Here is a 19,604-nt window from a genome sequence, read left to right as displayed (position 1 = left end):
CCATCCATCCATCCATCCATCCATCCATCCATCCCTCCATCTATCCATCCATCCATCCATCCATCCAGCCATCCCTCCATCCCTCTATCTATCCATCCATCCATCCATTCCTCCATCCATCCATCCATCCATGGATCCATCCCTCCCTCCATCCATCCATCCATCCCTCCATCTATCTATCCATCCATCCCTCCATCCATCCATCCATCCGTCTCTCCTCCAGCCATGCCATGGTGCCAGGGTGCCAGGGTGCCAAGCAGCGGGGACAGGCTCCCGTCACCCTTTGGCAGAGCCAGCCCTAAGGGGACACTCTGTAAGCAGCTCCCAGGGTCCCTGGGGAGGGAGATTTGGGCCCGGTCGGCGCTGCTTGGTGGGGTTTTTTGGGGGGAACCCCTGGGTCACAGCAGGACCCCCATTCAGCTGCCCCAGCTCCTCAGGGGACACTTGGTGTGGTTGAAGCCAGGCCCTGGGTCCCCGCCTGGTGCCACTGCCACTGTCACCCAAAGGGACACGCTCCATTTGGGCCATGCCCTGGCACAGGGCCCGTGGCACCCCTTGGGCCCAAACCCAGGGAGCGGGGTCACGCTGCACCTCACAGAATTCCAGGGACCTGGCATTCCAAGAGGCTCCCAGGGAGCATGACATGGCCTTGTCCCCCACTCTGCCCTCACCCCAGGGCTGGGTGCTGCCACTGCCCTTGACCCCCTGTCCCCTGTGAGCACACCCAGCACGTCCCTCCCTCGCCAGGCCGGCTCCTGCCCACACTCCCTCCTTCCTTTCGTCCAAACAAAGCCCTGGCTGCAGCCACGAGTGTGGCAAAGCCGGAACCTTCCCTGCCCACAGCGTCCATGCCCCCTCTTCCCCCCCGCCCGGTGACACCCCCCTGCTCTGAGGCACCGGCAGGGATGGGCCTGGAAAGGCTCAGGTGGGGACAAAAGAAATCCTGGCAGTGGGCAGGATGTGATCCTGCATCCCTGGAGCCTGGGATGCCCCTTCCCTGTGCTGGGTGTGGAGGTCCCAGGCCAGCCCCCCGATTTGGGACCCCCTGATGGCGTAGGGGACGTGTCCCCCCTCTCAGCCCGAGGTGGCTTTTGTGTTTCCAGCCAGTGTTTGTTCAGAGCCAGGCCCAGCTGCTCTGTTTGCTTCTCATCTCTCTCCTCTAACGATGTTTGCTCTGCACCCTCCACCCACTCCCTGGGTCCTGCTGGGGTCTCCCCGTGGGTTCCCCACTTTGGTCCCCAGCATTCCTGTCCCATCCCGGGGGGGGGGGGCTACAGGAATTGAGGGAAAAAACCCAGAAAAGTGGTTTTCAAGGAGAGGAAATAGGTTATTGTTCCTGTGTATCCCCCTCTTTAAGAAGAAGCCTGGCTTTGGACACCAGAAGTTGTGAAGGGAATTATCCCCCTCTACTCCAGCTCTTTTTAATCCCCTGCCATCCCTTTTTTGGGGTAGAACAGGAAAAAATAAAGAATAAAAGAAAAGGGAAGCAGAAAACTGGGGGATGCCCTTCTCCAACTCTGCCCTTGCTAACATGGCGTGTGTGGAAACTGCAAAAAAACCCCAAAATATTTATTCCTTTCAGCAATAAAAAGGCAGAAAAAAGGCATTTTCACCAGCCATGATCTCATTGCAGTGGGGGAAATGAGGGCCCGGGGACCAGTGATGGCCACAGTGGGCTCTGCCCCATTGCTGCCACCCTGTCCCCATTCCAGGGCTTTGCCCAGGGAGCCAAAATGCCCGATATCCACCCAAAAGTTTAGGGATAACCCAAATGTTTCCTGTGGAAGCAAAGCCTGGCTCTGCAGCAGTGACACATGGGGGCTCTGGGCTCCTGGAGAACAGATTCCTCCTCCTCAACCCTCTCCAAAAGCTCCATCTCACTTGCACCTGGCTGATTTTAATTATTTTTATTTAAACTAACAGGTCTCCCTGTGCCACTTCACTCCTGGCTGCCCCGAGCAGGAGGGAGCTGAGCTGCCCTCTCAGTAAATACGTGCAGCAGGAAACAATAAATAAATCAATCTTTCCTGGTCGAGGCAAGAAGTGAATCTCAGAATCACAGAACTGCTCCTTCCACACCCCTCCTGCTCCTCTGAGCTGGCTTTTCCCAGCTCTGATTTCTAAAAATCAAAGGGGGAGCAGCCCCCAGCACTCATGTGCTGCCCCAAAATTCACTCCAAATTCTGGGGAATTCCAAAATTCACCAGCCCAGGCTGGTGACAGAACCTCCTCAGTGACAAAATCTGCCTGTGAGATGGGTGGAGGGACCTGAAGGGCACAGGCAGCTGTTGGGGGCTGGCAGAGGGGTTCCCCTTGCTGATGATCCCCCTGGCACCCCCTCTCCATCCCTCCCTGTGGATCAGGACCTGCATTCCCAGCCACCACCGAGACCCAGCCACCACAGTGTCGCCTGCCCCCAGGTTATCATTAACCTTATTTGCTATTTCCAGTCTCTCCCTCCTGCCTCTGCCCTTCTTCTCCAGAGAAAATCCCAGGATTTTACAACACAGCTCTTTGCTGTATCCTACTGCAGGGGTGATACATCCCCACAGCCCAGCAAGGTGTTTTGGGGGGCAAAAAAATGGGATTTGGTCCTAAAATCACTTCCTGCACCATTTTAGAGGTGGGCAATGAAATGGTCCTTCAGTACAGGAGCATCTCCTGCAGCAGCCGGGCCCGGGTGGGTTGGGGTGAGCTCAGGGTGGGTTGGGGTGAGCCCGGGGGGGTTGGGGTGAGCTCAGGGTGGGATGGGGTGAGCCAGGGTGGGATGGGGTGACCCCAGAGTGCCAGGCAGGGCTGCTCTCACCTTCCAGGTGGCCGTGTTCCTCCGGAAGTAGGCGAACATCCGCGTGAACCAGTTATAGATTTCATTCAACGTTAGCTGCCTGTCGGGGGTCTCCAGGATGGCCTGAGCAGGCAGAGAGGGGACAAGGCCGTCACTGGAGGGGTTTGACACCCATCCCATGGGGCAGAGATGGGGGTTCAGCAGGTGGGGGGTGCTCAGGGAGGGTTTTGGGGTGCAGAGCTGCACCCCCTGGCTCAGGGAGCCCCTCACCTGCCGGATGAGCGAGGCGTACGTGAAGGGCGGCCGGACGTCGGCGTTTTTGTAAAACTCGTGATTCTGTGCAAGCTCTGCAGGGGGACAACAACGGGGAGAGGCCCTGGAGTGAAGAGACCCACTCTGCCCCTCACTCTGCACCCCGTGGAGGGCACTGAGCCCCACCCCGGAGCTCACCTGAAGAGATTGGGGTGCAGAACTTCTCCGAGTTCCTCCTGCGGATGGGCCCCACGTTGTGTAAAGTGGAAGAGCTGATGACGGAGGGGCCCTGCCGCAGGGGGGTGATGGGCGCCGTGGCCGAGGTGGGGGGATGAGGTAAACCGTCGGGAAACGTGTCGGAAGTGCTCTTGGAGAGGGTGGCGCTGGAGACCAGGTTCAGCTGCATGGACAGGCGGGGAGGGAGGGGTTGGGAAGGCTGGGAGAGTGCTGGGAACATCCCTGGAGCAGGCGGGGATGGGCTGGCGGGGGGGAATTGGTGGGCTTGGAAAGGGTGGGATGCAGCCAGGGGTGGGGATGTAACTGTGGGATGGGGATGAACCTGTGGGAAGAACCCATGGGATGAACCCTTGGGATGGGGATGAACGTGTGGGATAGGGATGAACCCATGGGATGGGGATGAATGTATGGGATGGGGATGAACCCATGGGATGGGAATGAATGTATGGGATGGGGATGAACCCATGGGATGGGAATGAATGTATGGGATGGGGATGAACGTGTGGGATGGGGATGAACCCATGGGATGGACCCATGGGATGGGGATGCACCCACAGAATGGGAGTGCAACAGTGGGATGGGGATGAACCCATAGATGGGGATGAACCCATGGGATGGGGATGCCCCTGTGGGATGAACCCATGGGATGGGGATGAACCCATGGGATGGGGATGAACTCATGGGATGGGGATGCCCCTGTGGGATGAACCCATGGGAGGGGGATGTACCCGTGGAATGGAGGTGCAACAGTGGGATGGGATGAACCCATGGGATGGGGATGAACCCATGGGATGGGGATGTACCCATGGAATAGGGGTGCAACAGTGGGATGGGATGAACCCATGGGATGGGATGCACCCACTCCATGTCGGAGCTGGCGGAGCAGCTGCATTTCCCTCCTGCTCATGGCACGAGGGACCAGGCTGTGCCAGAGGGTGGCCAGGGCATGTCCATCCCACAGAGCCCATCAGGTGACCGAGCAGAGGGCAAGGGAGGGGACAGCAGCCAGCGGGGAGGGGACATAGAGGGCAGGAAGGGACTCACGCTTACAGGCTGGCTGAAAGGCTTTGGCTCTGAAGGTCTCATGTGAAGATGGGCCATCATTGCCTGGAGACGCTCGCTCTCCTTGGCCAGCTGAGGGAGGCACGAAGCAGGAGGGGATGGTCAGACTGTGCCAAAGTCACCATGGAGGTGCCCACAGCCTGGAGGAGCTGCCACGAGCCCCCAGCCCTGGTCTGGACAGGCAGCAACCCTCAGGTGCCACCTCCTGCCCGATGCTGGCTCCCGAGAGCCCCAGCGGGGCAGTGCCCCTGTGTGGGGGGTGCTGCACCCACCCTGGGGGGCGCAGGGGCCGCTCCAGCTCCGTGTGTGCACTCAGGGGAAAAATCCACGGAGCCATTCCCAGAGCCTCCAGGCTGCCACCCACCTGCAGGGCCACCCACCACAGCCCTGGCTCTGCCTCCTGGGTGCTCCTGTCCCCGTGCCCAGTGCCTGCTGTCACTGTCCCTGTCCCCTTTACTCTCCTCCTGCTCCCCGTCCATCCCTCCCTCCATCCACCCGCATTCCCACATCGCTGTAATTGCTCCCTGCCTCCTGTTTACTCCCCGGGAGTGCGGGCAAGGGTGAAATATTCACTGTGGCACCAGGAGAGACTTTGAGCCCGGCGGAGCCGATGGGATCTGACACTCCGCTCCCTTCCCGTCACCTTCCCTTTCCACCCGCACCCCTCAAGCTCGGGGGGTCCCCGCACACCAGCCAAGCCCCCTCCCCGGGCGGGCGAGGAAGGGGTTAAAAGCAGGAGGCAGAGCGGAGTTTGCCGCAAGTTTGGAGCAGCTCCGGCTGCCGAGGAGCTCATTAGAGCTGACAGCTCTCCCCTCGTGATGCAGACGCTCCTCGCCGGCACAGCGGGAGCTCCGCGCTCCAAACTTTCTAATTGGTGGCTCCGTGGCAGGTTCCTCTCTGCACACACAGCTCTGCTCTCGCCCTTCAGCTTTGGGGTTTTTTTATTTTTTTTCCCTCCTCCCCTCTTCTTTTCCCTCCCCTCTTTAAGCCCCAGGAATTGCTTTCAACCTCTGGCTTTGACAGGGATGGGGAGCGGGATGGATCGCCCGGGAGGATGCAGCCTCGCCACCCACCCCGGTTTGGCTGTGTCACCCCCCATCCCACGGCCCCTGTGAGCCCCCTAATTCTGAGTGGGGGGTCCCAAGGGTGCTGCACCCTTCATCCCGCTGCGCCCTGGGCCAGTGTCCCCTGTGGTGTCACACACAGCCACGGGCACACGCCACCCTGAGCCCCTGCCAGCCCCAGGCTCTGTCACACCACGGGGGTCTCAGGGAGTGACCCCCTGCCCCCTCCCATTTCCTCCCCTTTTTTCCCCTCTCCCTTCTCCATTAACTGAATTCTGCACAGCACGCTGGGGGCTTGGAAAGGCTGGGAAAAGCACTATTTAAAGAACCGCCTTGCCAAAAATAGCGCCCCAAAGTTGGGCTCCGAAGACCACACTCAGCCACCAAAAAATAAGTGGCCTGGTTTCCAAGCAGCCCTGGGGCTCCCAGCGAGGTGGCACAGCCCATGTCCCCCCTGTGGGGACAAACCCTGCCGGCAGCTCCGGCCTTCCACATCTGTGGCATCTCCTTTCACCCACAGGGACGCTTTGGGATGAAAGGGGAACTCGTTTGAGGGCTTGATTTCCACCTGGATGCAGGATTCCTATTGGGAAGGGTGTTCAAAACGAGTCCTCAGGGGGATGGTTACAGTCCCCAACCCTGTCGCCCTCTCCTGAGGGGAGCAGCCAAGACACAGAGTGACAACGAGGTGGCTTTTTGTCCCCGTGTCCATGGGGGCTGGGGTGACACACCCACCTGTATCTCCAGCTGCTGTACCACTTGCATCTGGACTCGACACTGGGCCGTGCTTCGGTCATCAAGTGCATGTTCTGTGTTGAGGTGTCTGGGGAGGAGAGCACGGAGGCTTGGTTAGGCCTGGGCATGCCCAAACCTCGGCCCCCTCCGCTGGGGCCACACCTGGGATCAGTCCCGACCTGCAAATTGCTCAGGAATGCTCCGGCCCTGCTGCCCAAAGCGGGGTGAGCACAAGGGAAACTGAGGCACGGAGATGACTGAGCGAACCGGGCTGTGCCACCACCCCAAACCCCAGCTGGAGGGTGACTGAGACACTCAGCCCCTCTGCTGGGACCACACCTGCGAGCAGCCCTGACCTGCAAATTGCTCAGGGATGCTGCAGCACCGCTGCCCAAAGCAGGAGGAGCAAGAGGGAAACTGAGGCACGGAGATGACTGAGCAAACCAGGCTGTGCCACCACCCCAAACCCCGGCTGGAGGGCAGCTGAGACACTCAGCCCTACCCGTGGCAGCCCCGGGGTGTTTAGGAGCAGCCTCTGGCTGAGGGAAAGCCCATGGATTGTCCTGGAGCAGGCTGCTGGCAGGAGGTGCCAAGAAGACCTGAGGAGCAGGTTCCAGGACAAAGGCAGCGTTATGGGAGGGTGACTGGCACCCTCCAAGGAAAGCCCCGAGGGCAGAGGGTGGCATTTCCAGGCTGTTCCCCATCCTGCCACCTCCCTGCCTCGTGTTCATATTTAGGAAGCACCAGGACCTTTGGTCCTTGCTGCCCTCCCTCCTCCTCAGGGAGGGGAAGGGCTCCTGGTGACACGGTTGTCACTTGCTGCAGAGCCAGGGACATCCTGGCATCACCTCGCCCCCAAAGCCAGCAGAGCAGCAGCCTGGGGGCACAGCCAGCCCCGAGGATGTCACAAGGCCAGGCCATGTCCTTGCTGGGGTGGGCACAAACTCGGGGGGGGTCTCACTGGAGGAGCAGGATGGGTTGGAGGGAATTCTGGGCAGTTCCACCCTTGGAATACCCCAAAAGGTGACGCTGGGGGGTCCCAGGGGCCGTGTGCCAGGTGTTCCCCAGGACTAAGACAGAGACACCCCCGGAGCAGGCGCCTCAGGAGCCGCTCTCCAGGCTGGCTCCGGATGCGGAAAAGGCAGGAGTCTCACCCGGCCGCCTGCAAGAGCCTTCCAGCCCCAGCTTGCACAGACAAGTCAGGGAACCGGGCCCAGCTGCCAAACCCATCCGTGAGCAATGCCCCAGAGCCCCAGCCCTGCTCCTCTCCCTGCACGGCACAGCCAGGGCACGGCTGCTTCTCCAGGGAAAAACAGCTACCGGAGCCAAGCGGGAATGAGGCCATTTCCCACTGACCCTCATCCTGATCAACCACGGCTCCAAGGCCACGCTGCCCCCTCCCAGCCCAGCACAGACCACCCGAGCTGCTCCTCGGAGGGGCTGCTCCTCGGAGGCTCCAGGCTGGTGCCCAGACTCAAGGCAGGGTCTAGGCTCCAGCTGGACTTGGCCTTTGGCAGCTGGAAGTTTTCTGTCTGTCTGTCCCACACCCTGACCCGTACCCCCGTGGGCAGGGAGGGGACAGAAACCCTGGGGAAGGCTGCCCTTGTGCCTAGGGGGGCAGGAAGGTGGGACACAGGGATCCAGGCTGGCACAGCAGGGCTCTGCCAGCCCCGTGACCCAGCCCTGGGCATTCCCTGCCAGCTCCAGCTCCAGCTCCCAACCCGGAGCTGGCTCATCTGCCCTGTGCCACTCCAACATGCCCTGCCAGGCGGGAGGAGATGCCTTATCTGGGTTCACCCCATGACTCAGAGGCAGAGCAAGGAGGACACAGGAGGCTGAATCATCCTCTCACTCATCCCTGGGCTGCCTTCGCATCTCCTCGTCCTCCCGGGCAAGGCCTCTGCCCAGCTCCTTCCCTGGGAATGAGTGAGCTGGCACAGTCCAAGGGCTATTCCCGCTGGAGCCAGCCCTGAGAGTGTGGCAGAGGACAGAGGATGAGTTTGGAAAACCCCAAAACCCGCCCGCCGCGGAGTGCGGCGCTCGCCGAGCAGACAGCCGGGGAGGCGGGGGAAGGAGCCCGCCAGCCCGTCAGCTCCTTCTGATGTCTTTGCTAAAAATCCCGGCTACAAAGAGATCTAATTGCAAATGAACTAATTAAGTAAACCTCTGACGAAGCGTGAAAACAATTTGTTTGACCCTGACGCTAGCAGAGGGCTCTCCGACAGCAGAGTTAATCAGTCAGCGCCGGAGCCCACAAGCGGTGTCAGCGGTGCCATCTGCCATCTGCTGCCTCCCCCCGCGCCCCCCACCAGCACTGCCAGCCCCCCTCGCCTGCTGCCAGCGCCTGCCCGGGCTCTGGCCTCCTCCAGATCATCCACTCATCCCATGGTTTGCCTTGGAAATGCTCAGAAAGCTCATCCCCTTCCACCTTTGCTGTGGGCAGGGTCGCCTTGCGCTCCAAGCCAGCCTGGCCTTGGACGCTTCCAAGGATGGGACAACACCAGCAGCAACCCCTGCTGTGTGTTCTCCTTCTTCATGGGGTCACCCAACTCTGGTCAGACACTTTGGGGTGGCCAAACCAATTCTCAGGATCTTCCCCTCCACCAGCTCCGTTCTGTCCCAGCTTGAGACAGAAAAAGCTCCCCCAGAAAGGTGACACTTACTTGACAAACTGCCCCAAGTCCTCACAGAGGGTTTCGCAGCCAGGCCACTTGCACTCTCCGTGGCCGTAGAGCGGGTGGGAGCCGGGGGTCTCTTCGTGGGAAGAGCTGCACAGGAGGCAAAGGGGCCTTCAGATGGGGCAGCCGGGATGCTCCAGCATTCCCAGGCATGGGGACAGCCCTGGGGCACCCCATGGGAGACCCCACAGCGATGGTTCCCTGTCCTCTGGATGCAGCAAAACAGCGCCAGGCCTCATTTGCGGGGTGGGCAGAAACCCCTCACCCCTCCCAGCCCTATGGGCGATGGATCCCGGCCCCTTCCACCTGCCCAGGAATAAAAACACAAAGTGCCAGGGCCCGACCCGGCTCTACCTGTCCCTTCTCGGCGTGTGCATGGTGCTCTGTCCATTGGGCAGAGGGTGATGGGAAATGGGAGGCGAGACCTTGGCGGCCGAAAACGAGGTAGAGTTGGAGGTGTTGGTGGTGAGGTCAAGACCTTCCTGCTTAATGCTGTCCTCGACGGGCTGGGCGGCCGTGACCTCCTTCCAGAGCTGCTGGAGGTCCGAGGGGCAAACAGCTGCGGCACAGGAGAGTGACCAGCATCAGCAGGGATGTGGGGCAGCACCCAGGGCACCCTCCCTGCTCCCTGACTCCCCAAATCTCACCCACCACTGGGAAAGCATCACCTGGAGCTGGGTACAGCAAGGGGAGGCTGCACGGCCCCATTGGGAAACCCAAAACAAGGCACCTGCAGCACCCACAGAGCTGTTCCCAGAAGGGAGGAGAGCCTGGCTTCCCAAATCCTGGCACCCTTCTGAGAGAGGAGGAGGTGCCCCAAATCCTGGCACCCTTCTGCCAGAGGAAGAGCTGCCCCAACCCTGCACCCCTCTGCCACAGGTGCCACAGGAACCCGGAGCCCAACCCCGCACATCTCCAACCGCTGCCACCACCACCCCCCAAACTTTGGGGGCATCACAAAACCCAACACCACAGCCCCTCCCCAGCCCCCCTCACCCAGAGCCGGGCAAGCTGCAGCCCAGGAACCCCCCCAGGCCGGGCCCCTTACCTTGGGGCAGGGTCTGCAGGGGCACGGTGCCCTGCCCCGGCGGGAGGCTCACCAGGCCCTGGCGCTGCAGGTTTAACAGGTGCTGCTGCTGGAGCTGCTGCATCTGCAGGAGCTGCTGCTGGAAGGCCAGCTGCTTGTTCCCCAACGGCTGCCGAGACAAAAGGAGGGACAAATCCAAGCTTTATTCCCGGCCTGGCAGGGCAGGCGGGGGTTGGAGGCCGCGGCGAGGGGCGCTGGCAGCGAGGGGTGGCAGCGGCGGGGACACCGCGCCTGGCGGTGCCTCCATCCCGCTGCGGGGCCTGCTCGGCTCCCGGCTGAGCTGGACGGAGGCTTTGATCTATCGGAAGAGGAGGAGAAGGAAAGGGAAAAGGGGAAGGGAAAAATAAAGCGCTGGAAGGAAAGGGAGAGAGAGGAGCTGGGGGCTTGCTCGGAGCTGTGCTGGGAGGAACCTGCAAAGCCCGGCTGGGGGGTCCAACGGGGGAGGCTCAGCTGTGGGGTCGGTGTACAAAAAGGGGGTTCCCAGCAGGCAACAGGCACAGAACCCTCTGTTAAGGAAGAAAATGATCCCTGTTTGTCAAAAATGACCAGTATGAGCCTCTTCTTGGGGCTGAAACTGGTGCCAGGGAGGGGGTGCCCAGTGCCAGCACTCGTGTCCCCACCCTGGCCACAGGCACCCCCCAAGTAGGTGACTCTCCCCCCACCCCCCGGAGCTGGCCAGGCTCTGACCAGCATCGCTGGCCCTAAACTAGTTAGGCAGGATGGGTCCCTGGGGAGGCACCGAGAAATCCATGAGAATTAAGTGAAGGGGAGAGAATTCAATTAGGGCTGGGGACAGGCAGTTGCTAATCCGAGCCGGCCGGGAGAGGGGAGCTGCCCCGGGGCTGCCCGGCCTCATTAGTGGGGCAGGCGGCTCCCTGACCCCGTGAACCCCCCCGAACCCCCCCGTTTGGGCAGACGGTGCCGGCGGGGAGCGAGGAGCCGGGCTGGGCCCTGCTGGGGCACATCCCCCCCTCGCTGCACTCTGCAGCCCCCCAGACGAGTGTTTCCATGGCCGTGTCCTCGCTGAGGAGCACAAGAGCTCTGCAATCGGGATGTCCTTGTTTTGTGAGCATCGTGGGGATTCAGGTCCCCCAGGCACTGGGAATTCCAGGGAACTGGCGATCCCCGAGGCTGCATCAACAGGGAGCAGCAGACTCTCTGTGGCAACCCCAGTCCATGACTGAGTTTGAGGCCAGCACTTGGGGTCCCACTGGATGCAGGTGGATCCCTGAGGATGCTGTTGATGCTCAGTCTTGGCTTTGTGAATCAGAGGGTGAGGATGGGCTCCAAATCCCTCTCTGCAACATCAGGCACGACCATGAGTCCTGTCTAGGGCACAGAGTTTAATTCCAGTTTCTCAGCCTCACAGGGATGTGTGGACTCTCCCTGTCCTCTCTGCCTCTTGGCTACAGTGGAATTGCCTCCCCAAAGTCAGATCTGGATCCTCCCTGGCTCTGTCTTAGCCCTGCACCTCTGAGGCTTAAAGATCAAGGCACAAATCAAAGCAATTCCTGCTCAGTGAAGAGAAATCCCTGCGCTCACCCTGACTCCTGAGCCACGAGGTCTCCAGGCCGTGGGATCAGCAGGATGGAGGGCAAAGGGCAGGACCAGGCTGCAGCCCGAGGGCTTTAACAGCAGCTTCTCTGTCCCCCAGGGTGTCCCCTCCCACGAGGGGAAGCTCTGCCACCCTGTGGGATGGACACACCGTTCTCACCCTGGTTAGAAACAGCAGCTGGGATGGGAAGGGATGGGATGGGATGGGATGGGAAGGGATGGGATGGGATGGAATGGGATGGGATGCGATGGGATGCTCCTCTTCCCGGCTCCACCACCACCCTCCCCAAGGGCTCTGGGACAAGCCCGAGCTCTGCTCCAACACAGCCTCCTCCACATCACTTCCAGGCTGAGGAACTGGGAGTGGATGAAGTCAGGAGGATCCCTGGGCACGTTGCCTGCATTCCACAGCCCAGCTGGACTCTCCTGACCTGGCCTGGCCGGAGTCAGACCCCCAGAGCCCCCCGGGCAGCTCTGACCCACACGTGGCTCTGGCAGAGATGGTGTTGAACCCGGTGATAGATTAAACCTGCACCTCCACATGCCTCAAATCCATGTCCCTCCATCTTCCCCAGACCAGGAACTGGAGAACCAGCCCCAGGAACTCAAACCCAGACCTGATCCTGTGGGGGAGCCAATCTGCCATCCCTAGGGAACAACTGTGGCACCACAGACCTCAAAACTCCTGAGTGATGGGCGAAGAGGTGCAGAGCCATCCACCAGCCCACGGGCTCCAAGCCAAAGTTTCCCTGGAGCAACCAGGGTGGGGAGAGCCTGGATGACAGCCCCAGCCTTCCCAAAATTCTCACACCCCAATGATCCCCAGAAACCCTGTTCCTGTTGGAAAAGCCACTCCCAGAGGAGCTGGCTCTGTGTTGGGGCCGAATCCTGTGCTTGGCTCCCCCAGCTCATTCCCAGCTCATTCCCAGCCCATTCCCAGCCCATTCCCAGTGTGGGGCTGGGGGTCTGCAGCATCGCCGTGCATTAGACGCAGCTGAGTGGGTGCAGCTACCGGGGCAAGAGGCGCCGTCACTTTGATTTATGAGCACATCAGGAGGAGTTTGCGCCGTGACACGCGGGACTGACAGCGGCACTTCATTAAGCTGACACCGGGGTTAGGCGCCAGCAGCCCCCCCCTCCCCGCCCTGTCTGCCTTAGGAGAGGGACAACCCCCGCCCTCAGCAGCTTTGGGGACACACGGAGACCCTCCCAGGGGATATTGGGGTCTCTGCACCCCGATGCTGCTTGCACTGGGCTTGGAGGAGCCAAGTGTCCTGGGAAGAGCGGGATGGGAGACACCACGGTGAGGGGCTGCACCACAGCTCCTTGTTTCCCTCACATCCAGGGTAGTGCTGGAGGCTGGGGGCTCACCCTCACACCCCAGCACAGGAAAACGCTCCAGGATGGTCTGGGATGTGCCACAGCTCAGCCCCATCCTGGCGGGATGCATGGATTCATGGATCAGCTGCCTTGCTCTGCCCCTTCCTCATGCCCCCAGCGTGGTGCAGCACCCATGGACACGGAGCATCCCCACATCCTTAGGGACAGGACGCTGCTGACGGGCTCTTCCCACACATTTCCATCCTCTTTTCTGTCCTGCCCTTCTCCAGCAGCTGTGCTGCTCCCAGGGAGATCGGAGCTGCTCCTCCCGGAGATGCTGCCCCTGCTCCGGGGCAGATCAGAGCCTTTCCTGCCAGAGATGCTGCCCCTGTTCCCGGGGAGATGGGAGCCCTTCCTCCCAGAGATTCTGCCCCTGTTCCCAGGGGGATCGGAGCTGCTCCTCCCGGAGATGCTGCCCCTGCTCCGGGGGAGATCGGAGCTGCTCCTCCCGGAGATGCTGCCCCTCCTCCTGGCTCCTTCCCGGTGCCGTTCCCACCTGTGGGTCCTGCTCCGAGCTGCTGACTCACAGCAGCACCGAGAGCAGCCCTCGGAACTGGGCAGAGGGGAAGCAGAAGGTGCTGGGTTTACAAATCCTGCAGCGGGGCTGGAATTAAATCTGGCCGTGGGTTTCCATGAAGGGCAGCTCTGTGGAGGCATCCCAGACACTCCAGCTCTTCCCTGAACTTCAGGGAAGCCACAGCATCGCCATTCCCAGCAGGCAAAGGCGAACACAGACTTTAGGAACACCGGCTACCCAAATTTTTGAGGTGAAACCAAAGCCCATCTGAGGAATTTGAGGAGGGGAAACACTGACATCCCCTTGCTGGGACCTCCTCAGTGCTTTTCCCAGCTGGAAAGCTGGACACACACCCCTCCAGCAGCATCCAACATCCCTTCCCTCCTTTCTCTTTCTTGTTGGATAAATTTCCCGTCTCCTCTGTACCATTTGATTAAAAGTTAACACACGCTTTTTAAAGTGGAGCCCACTAAGCAAGAGCTTTGTTAGAGCTTAATTATATCCCTGCTCGGTGCTGCGAGAGAACATCTCCGGGGCCAGCAGGAAAGTCCTTGAGGAAGCTCACATCTCTGCCTCCCCCATTTCCCAGAGCTCCAGCAGCTCCTGGAGATGGCTCCGATAAACCTGACCCTGTAAACGCACCAACATCCCACAGCAAGACCCTGGCTGAGGCTGGAGCAGGTGACCCTGAGCCACCACAGCCACCCTGGTCCCCTGATGCCGACATGGCTTTGCCATCGGGTGCCCCCTGTGCCACCCCAACGCACAGTCTGGGCTTAAAATCTTCCCTCTCTGCCAGACAGCTGAGTTTTAAGTGCTGGGTGTCCATCAGGGTGCTGGATTTTGGGAGGGGTGATGGCCATGAACAGCCCCAGCACCTCTGCTTGCACCAGGGATGTGGAGTGAGTGGCCCAGGAGCACATCCCTCATCACTGGGAGCCCTGCCAACATGGTCCTGGGGGTCTGAGAGCCCTGCCCACCTCAGAGTCTCGTGCTGGAAAAGCCCTGTGCTGGGATCACTGCTGTTTCCCACATTCCCTGTGTGTTGGAGAGCCGCCCTTCCCGGCAGGAAAAGCCCGGCTTTGGTTGCCACCTGACCAGCCCTGCCCACTCGCCAGGGCACAGCAAGGACTGGGCTGCCCAAGCTGAGAGCCTGGCAGGGCAAGGGCTCAGCTGCACCTCCTCTGATCTCGCCACGGGGGGATCTGGGGAGCCCTCGCTCTGTGCTGGGGGGCTGTGACCTGTCCCTGTCACCAGAGAGGGTCTGGTGGCCCCTCCAGTGCTGGTACCCCACACCCCACATCCCCTGGATGCAGCAGATCACAGAGAGGGAGGAAGAGGAGGAGGAAAAGGAGGAAGAACAACAACTCCCAGTGACTGGACTGGCCACCCTGGCACCCCCAGAGCAGGATGTCCCCGTGTCCCATCCCTGTGGGCTCCCTGGGGTGCTGGTTCCCCTTTAATTTGCTACCAGCTCTGCTGGCCCGGCGCCCTCCAGGTGAGCTCACCTCTTTGGGTTGCTGCTTTCCGGCTTGCTGCTGGGTCAACAGCTGCAGGTGAAGCTGCTCCTGTTGCTTCTTGTAGTATTCCTGCAGCTGGGAAGGGAAGAGAGCAACGGGATCAGCAGTGGAACCACCCCGATCCCACCTCACCACCCCGTGCCCAGCACCGAGGCTCTGCCACAGCCATGCCAGCTCCTGGCACTGTGTCACCAGGGCAGGCTCCCTGTGTCACCTGGTGCAGGGTGGGATGGAAAGGACCCACTGGAGGAGCCAGAGCAGCAGAGGAACCCCATTCCAAAGGGCTCTGGATCCCCATGGCCCTTGGACCCCCCAAACACCACCAATGCCCACCCTGCTGTTTATTTTAATGCCAACCCGCTGCCCCTTGAGAGAAAAGCAGGCTGGGGTGCTCTGGCACATCCCAGAGCATTTCAGGGTGGGGAAACCCCAGTTTTGGCATGGTGGGACCCCAAAACACCCCTGGCAAGCACTGTGAGAGCCAGGGAGGTCCCAGCTGGGAAGGGCCAGGAGCAGCCACAACTGCTGGTCTGTGAGAGCTGGGGTTCAGCCCTGCAGGCAAAACAGCCCCTCAAATCAAAGCAGAGGCATTTGCTGGGCCACAAAAGAGGGATAAACCCTCGAGGAGCCACTGGAGAGGGTCCCAGTGTCCACAAGCAGTGTTGGGACCTGCCGGCATCGCCGCCAGCTCTCGCCCTGGCCCCTAAATAAACTGTGGGTGATGGATTTGCTGCATGCAGGGAGCGGGGAAAAGGCACGGGGAGGTCAGCGAGACCCCCCAGCCCCCTCCCAGCCTCGAAGGGGCTCAGGAATGTCCCTGTGGATGCCGGGAAGCCTTTATCAGCTCGGGGCTGCCAGCAGCGAGTCACTGTTTGTGTCGGAGAACAGGTTTGGAGGGGCTGGGTGTTTACCCCCGAGCCAGCCCGAGCCAGGGCGCAGCGGCGTGGCCGGGCTGGGAGCAGGAACATTGGGTCAGGGGTGAGAGGTGTGATGTTTGGTTTGCTGCCGGTGGAGAATGTGAGCTATTCCGGCCTGGGTTGTTTAATTTGCAGTCAAACGTGTTTCTTTATCCGGCTCCAAAGAGGCTTGTGGAAGGACCCACCCAGGGTAGTGTTTACCCTTTGTTCTTTCCCTGGGGCCAACCTTGAATCCTTATCAGCCTGTTTGGAGTAAACAGGTACTGGAGGCAGGAGGAAGGGTGTGGAGGATGCTTGTGGGGTTTCTCCCTCTCTCCCAGCCGGTGGAAGCTGTTTACCCAAGCAGACCTATTTTGTTTCGGAGTGGAAATCTCCTTTTTTTTTTTCCTTCTCCTTTTTCTTCCCTCCCCATCCGACTAAAATCTCTGGGAAAGCCAAGCAGGGCCATGAGAAACAAACCTCAGCTCTGGAGCTGGGCACAGGCACCTGCCCAAAGCCCAGCAGTGGCCATGGGGGCTCTGCTCAGGGCACATCGAGCCAGGAGCATCCATCCCCATACCGGCTTTTCCCAGGAGCTGGGCAGCCCCAAATCAGCCCTTGAGGAGGAATTTTCTGGATTTTAAAACCCCGGCTCAGGGTGGCAGCATCAGCACTGTCAGCACCTGCAGCTCTTTTCATCCCTGGACGTGCTGGGAATCCCAAAGGAAATAAGTGGAGAGCAGAAGGAGGAAAGAACCCATTTTTCTGCCTCCAACAAATTCCAGCATTCCCAGACCCCAGAGGGAATTCCCTGGGCGGATCCAGCCCCGGTGCAGCATTACCTGTTGCAGCATTATCGCCTGCTGCTGCTGCAGGAGGGCCTGGAGCTGGGGCGGGGAGAGGATCTGCTGCATCTGCTGTGGCGTGATCATCTGCGGGGACATCATGGCCACGGACACGGGGACCTGCGGCAGCAAGGACACGTCACCACTGCCAGCCCCGACCTGCAGAACTCGCCCCAAACACCAACAGCGCCTCTCCCAGAGCATCTCCACATCCCCCATCCCTGTGTCACCTTTGGATGAAGCCCAGGTCCGTTCCCTGGGACGTGGCAATGGCAGGGAGATGCCCCACAGTGCCACTGGCACCAGGATGAAGCTTCCTGAACCATGAGCTCCCCTCCAAGCTGAGGGCTCTCCTTTAAATGCAGCTTACTGGGGGAACAGAACATCAAACCACAGCTCCCTCCCCTGCTGGGAGCATGGGAAGGGTGGAGGGAAACACCAGGGAAGTGGGAAGATACCGATCACCCAAATAACTCCGCAGAGCAGAGCACCGAGGAAGAGGTTACGGGGTTCTCCACAGACACATCAAAGCTTTACCTCCAGCTGACACCAGTAACTCCCGTCACTCCCGTGCCAAGAGGAGGGAGGGCCGAGGGAACCTGCCAGCCCCTGCCTTTGGTTATCAAAACATGGATCCACACTCCCGGCACAGCTCCGGGGAAGGTGTCGGTGATGGATCCCAGCCCTGCTGGGTCCTGCCCAGGTGGAGCAATGCCCGGATGGAGCCATCAAGAGCTGCCTTGTGCCAGCTTTTCACCGATCCCACCAACCCAAAGCTCTTCCTGAGGCTCTGGGCAGAGTTAGGGCCACGCTGGAATTTAATGACCCTCCTGGATGCTCCCTTTTCCTGGAAAAGCAAGTAAGAATTGCTGGGCAGGAGCCACCAGCAGCCACAGAATCTTCCAGGGGATCCCAGGAAGAGGGAACAGCTCCCTGGCGTGTGGGATGAGGCAGAGCACAAGGCGGGCTCCAGCTGCAAGCCAAGGACCCGGTTCTGATCCAAACTAAACAACTCCTCATCCCAGGATCTCAGGAACTCAAAGAGCAGAGAAACCCAGCAAAGTCCCACTGAGAGTCTGGTTCCTGCCAGCCCTCCCATGCCCCCAGTCATGCTCAGACTGCCCAGTCTGGACCCCTTCCAGCCGCTCCAGTGAGGACGGGACCACAGGGCGGCCCTGTGCAGTCCCTCCCGTCCGTGGTGCGTGTCCAGCTGACCTTCAAGGGAGATTGCAGAGCCTTATCTATTTACTCAGGCATTCTGCTGCAGGGAGGTGTCGGACACGGGGCCAGCTCTGTTTGTCACCGACGTTTCCCCCTCCAGCCACCTCCGTGGCGGAGTTATTGATTAATTCCTCCGAGTTCCCACCCAAGGGCTGGAGCTCAGGAATGAGCCCCAGCGCCCTGCAAGGCTCCAGCACCCACCAGAGAGCCCCCGTGGCACCAGCACCCAGGGAGGAGCGGCTGGTTGGGCACCCAGGTGCTCGCAGCCAGCTGTGCCAAGCCCTGGGTGAACATCTGGGCAGGAGGGGAAGCTGGCGAGGAGAGCGAGGTGCGCGCCCAGGAGCGCTGCTAATTTCCCTCTGCCAATTCATCAGCCGGCAGCGTGCTCGGAATGAGAGCCCCTAATTAATTGCTCCTCCACATCCCCCATAGCCCGGGCGGGCTCCCCACCCCCTCCCGCGGCCCCTCGAACACGTTTGCTGGCATTTTCAAATCGGAGGCATCCTAATTACCGGAGAGTTATAACACCTTCCATTTCTCGCCCAGCGGACTGACACCCTGTCAAGAGCAAAGAGAATTGCCAGAGGTTTTGACAACACTAATTGCCCCTATAATCTAAAAACACAAAGGAGAGGCGATTAGTCGAGAGGGCCCCAGCTCTCGATCCGACACGAGGTTTTCACAATGTTACAAGAAAACAAAAGTGACGCTTTTTAGAGTTTGATGGCTGCTAACAAAAGCAGAATTATATTTTCATACAACCTTTGTCTGCATTAAATGGCTTTTTTTTTCTCCCCCCCCCACCGTCCAGCGCTCGGATGTGGAGCTGACACGGAGAAATGGTGGTGGATCTGTGTGGGGGTGAGGTGGGAATGGGGTGAACTTGAGAGGGGCACGCGGGCTCTGCTGCTTCCTTGATTCCCGTGAAAAATTTCCCCATGGCATGGAAAATGCTCCTCTCCCAGTTAAGGTTTCCAGGGAAAGCAGGAACTTTTAGTAGAAGAGGAAATTCCCACTTCCAGTCGGTTTTGCTCCCGTTCATCCCACACCCCGGTGCCGGGAATGTTCCAGCATTGCCTTGACCCCAGTGGGGGCCAGCAAACCCCAGTGCTGGGGGTTCTCTGTCCCGAGCTCTGGTGACAGTGCCAGCTGCCTCTGTTGGGGACAGGGAGAGCTGCTGCTCCGAGAAAACAAAATGGGGATGGAAATGGGGTTGGAAATGTCCATCTCGACCTGCTAAAAGCCCCACAGGGGCACACCCCAGGAGGGTGACAGCACAGCAAGGCCTTGGGACACCCCACACCAGCAGCCAGAGCAGCGGTGTGCAGGGAGCAAGGCCAGCCTGGCATCCCTGGATAACAGCGGGATCTGGGCAGCAACTGCCTCAAAATCTGGGATGCCAGTGGTCAACAACGTGAGAGCTGAACGGTGCTGGGCAGAGCAGCACAGGGGCTGTGAGGGGTGAGTGTCACCCCTGCACACAGAGCAGCACAGGGGCTGTGAGGGGTGAGTGTCACCCCATGGCACCAGAGCAGCACAGGGGCAGTGAGGGGTGAGTGTCACTCCATGGCACCAGAGCAGCACAGGGGCAGTGAGGGATGAGTGTCACCCCTGCACACAGAGCAGCACAGGGGCTGTGAGGGGTGAGTGTCACCCCATGGCACCAGAGCAGCACAGGGGCTGTGAGGGGTGAGTGTCACCCCTGCACACAGAGCAGCACAGGGGCTGTGAGGGGTGAGTGTCACCCCTGCACACAGAGCAGCACAGGGGC

At 60.3% G+C, this 19,604-nt stretch overlaps 1 protein-coding gene across 1 annotated transcript in view; it reads right to left on the bottom strand.

Annotated features, from left to right (window-relative positions):
* FOXP4 (forkhead box P4) overlaps positions 1-19,604 on the bottom strand; it is a 38,109-nt gene that overhangs the window by 3,849 nt on the left and 14,656 nt on the right. The window contains exons 2-11 of the mRNA XM_042013324.1: positions 16,610-16,757; positions 14,860-14,946; positions 9,862-10,009; positions 9,168-9,372; positions 8,799-8,903; positions 6,136-6,223; positions 4,319-4,408; positions 3,236-3,437; positions 3,056-3,132; positions 2,807-2,908 (exon numbers count right to left, since the gene is read on the bottom strand). Of these exons, the coding sequence (XP_041869258.1) occupies positions 2,807-2,908; positions 3,056-3,132; positions 3,236-3,437; positions 4,319-4,408; positions 6,136-6,223; positions 8,799-8,903; positions 9,168-9,372; positions 9,862-10,009; positions 14,860-14,946; positions 16,610-16,757 (1,252 nt within the window). The remainder of the gene's footprint in view (positions 1-2,806; positions 2,909-3,055; positions 3,133-3,235; positions 3,438-4,318; positions 4,409-6,135; positions 6,224-8,798; positions 8,904-9,167; positions 9,373-9,861; positions 10,010-14,859; positions 14,947-16,609; positions 16,758-19,604) is intronic.

The sequence above is a fragment of the Corvus kubaryi genome, unplaced genomic scaffold (genome assembly GCF_017639235.1).
Source record: "Corvus kubaryi isolate FWS band 111438036 unplaced genomic scaffold, C.kubaryi_AGA036_p1.0 split1-37355, whole genome shotgun sequence".
Lineage (NCBI taxonomy): Eukaryota > Metazoa > Chordata > Aves > Passeriformes > Corvidae > Corvus > Corvus kubaryi.
The sequence above is the reverse complement of the archived record's forward strand: the minus strand, read 5'-3'. Positions and strand labels throughout refer to the sequence as shown.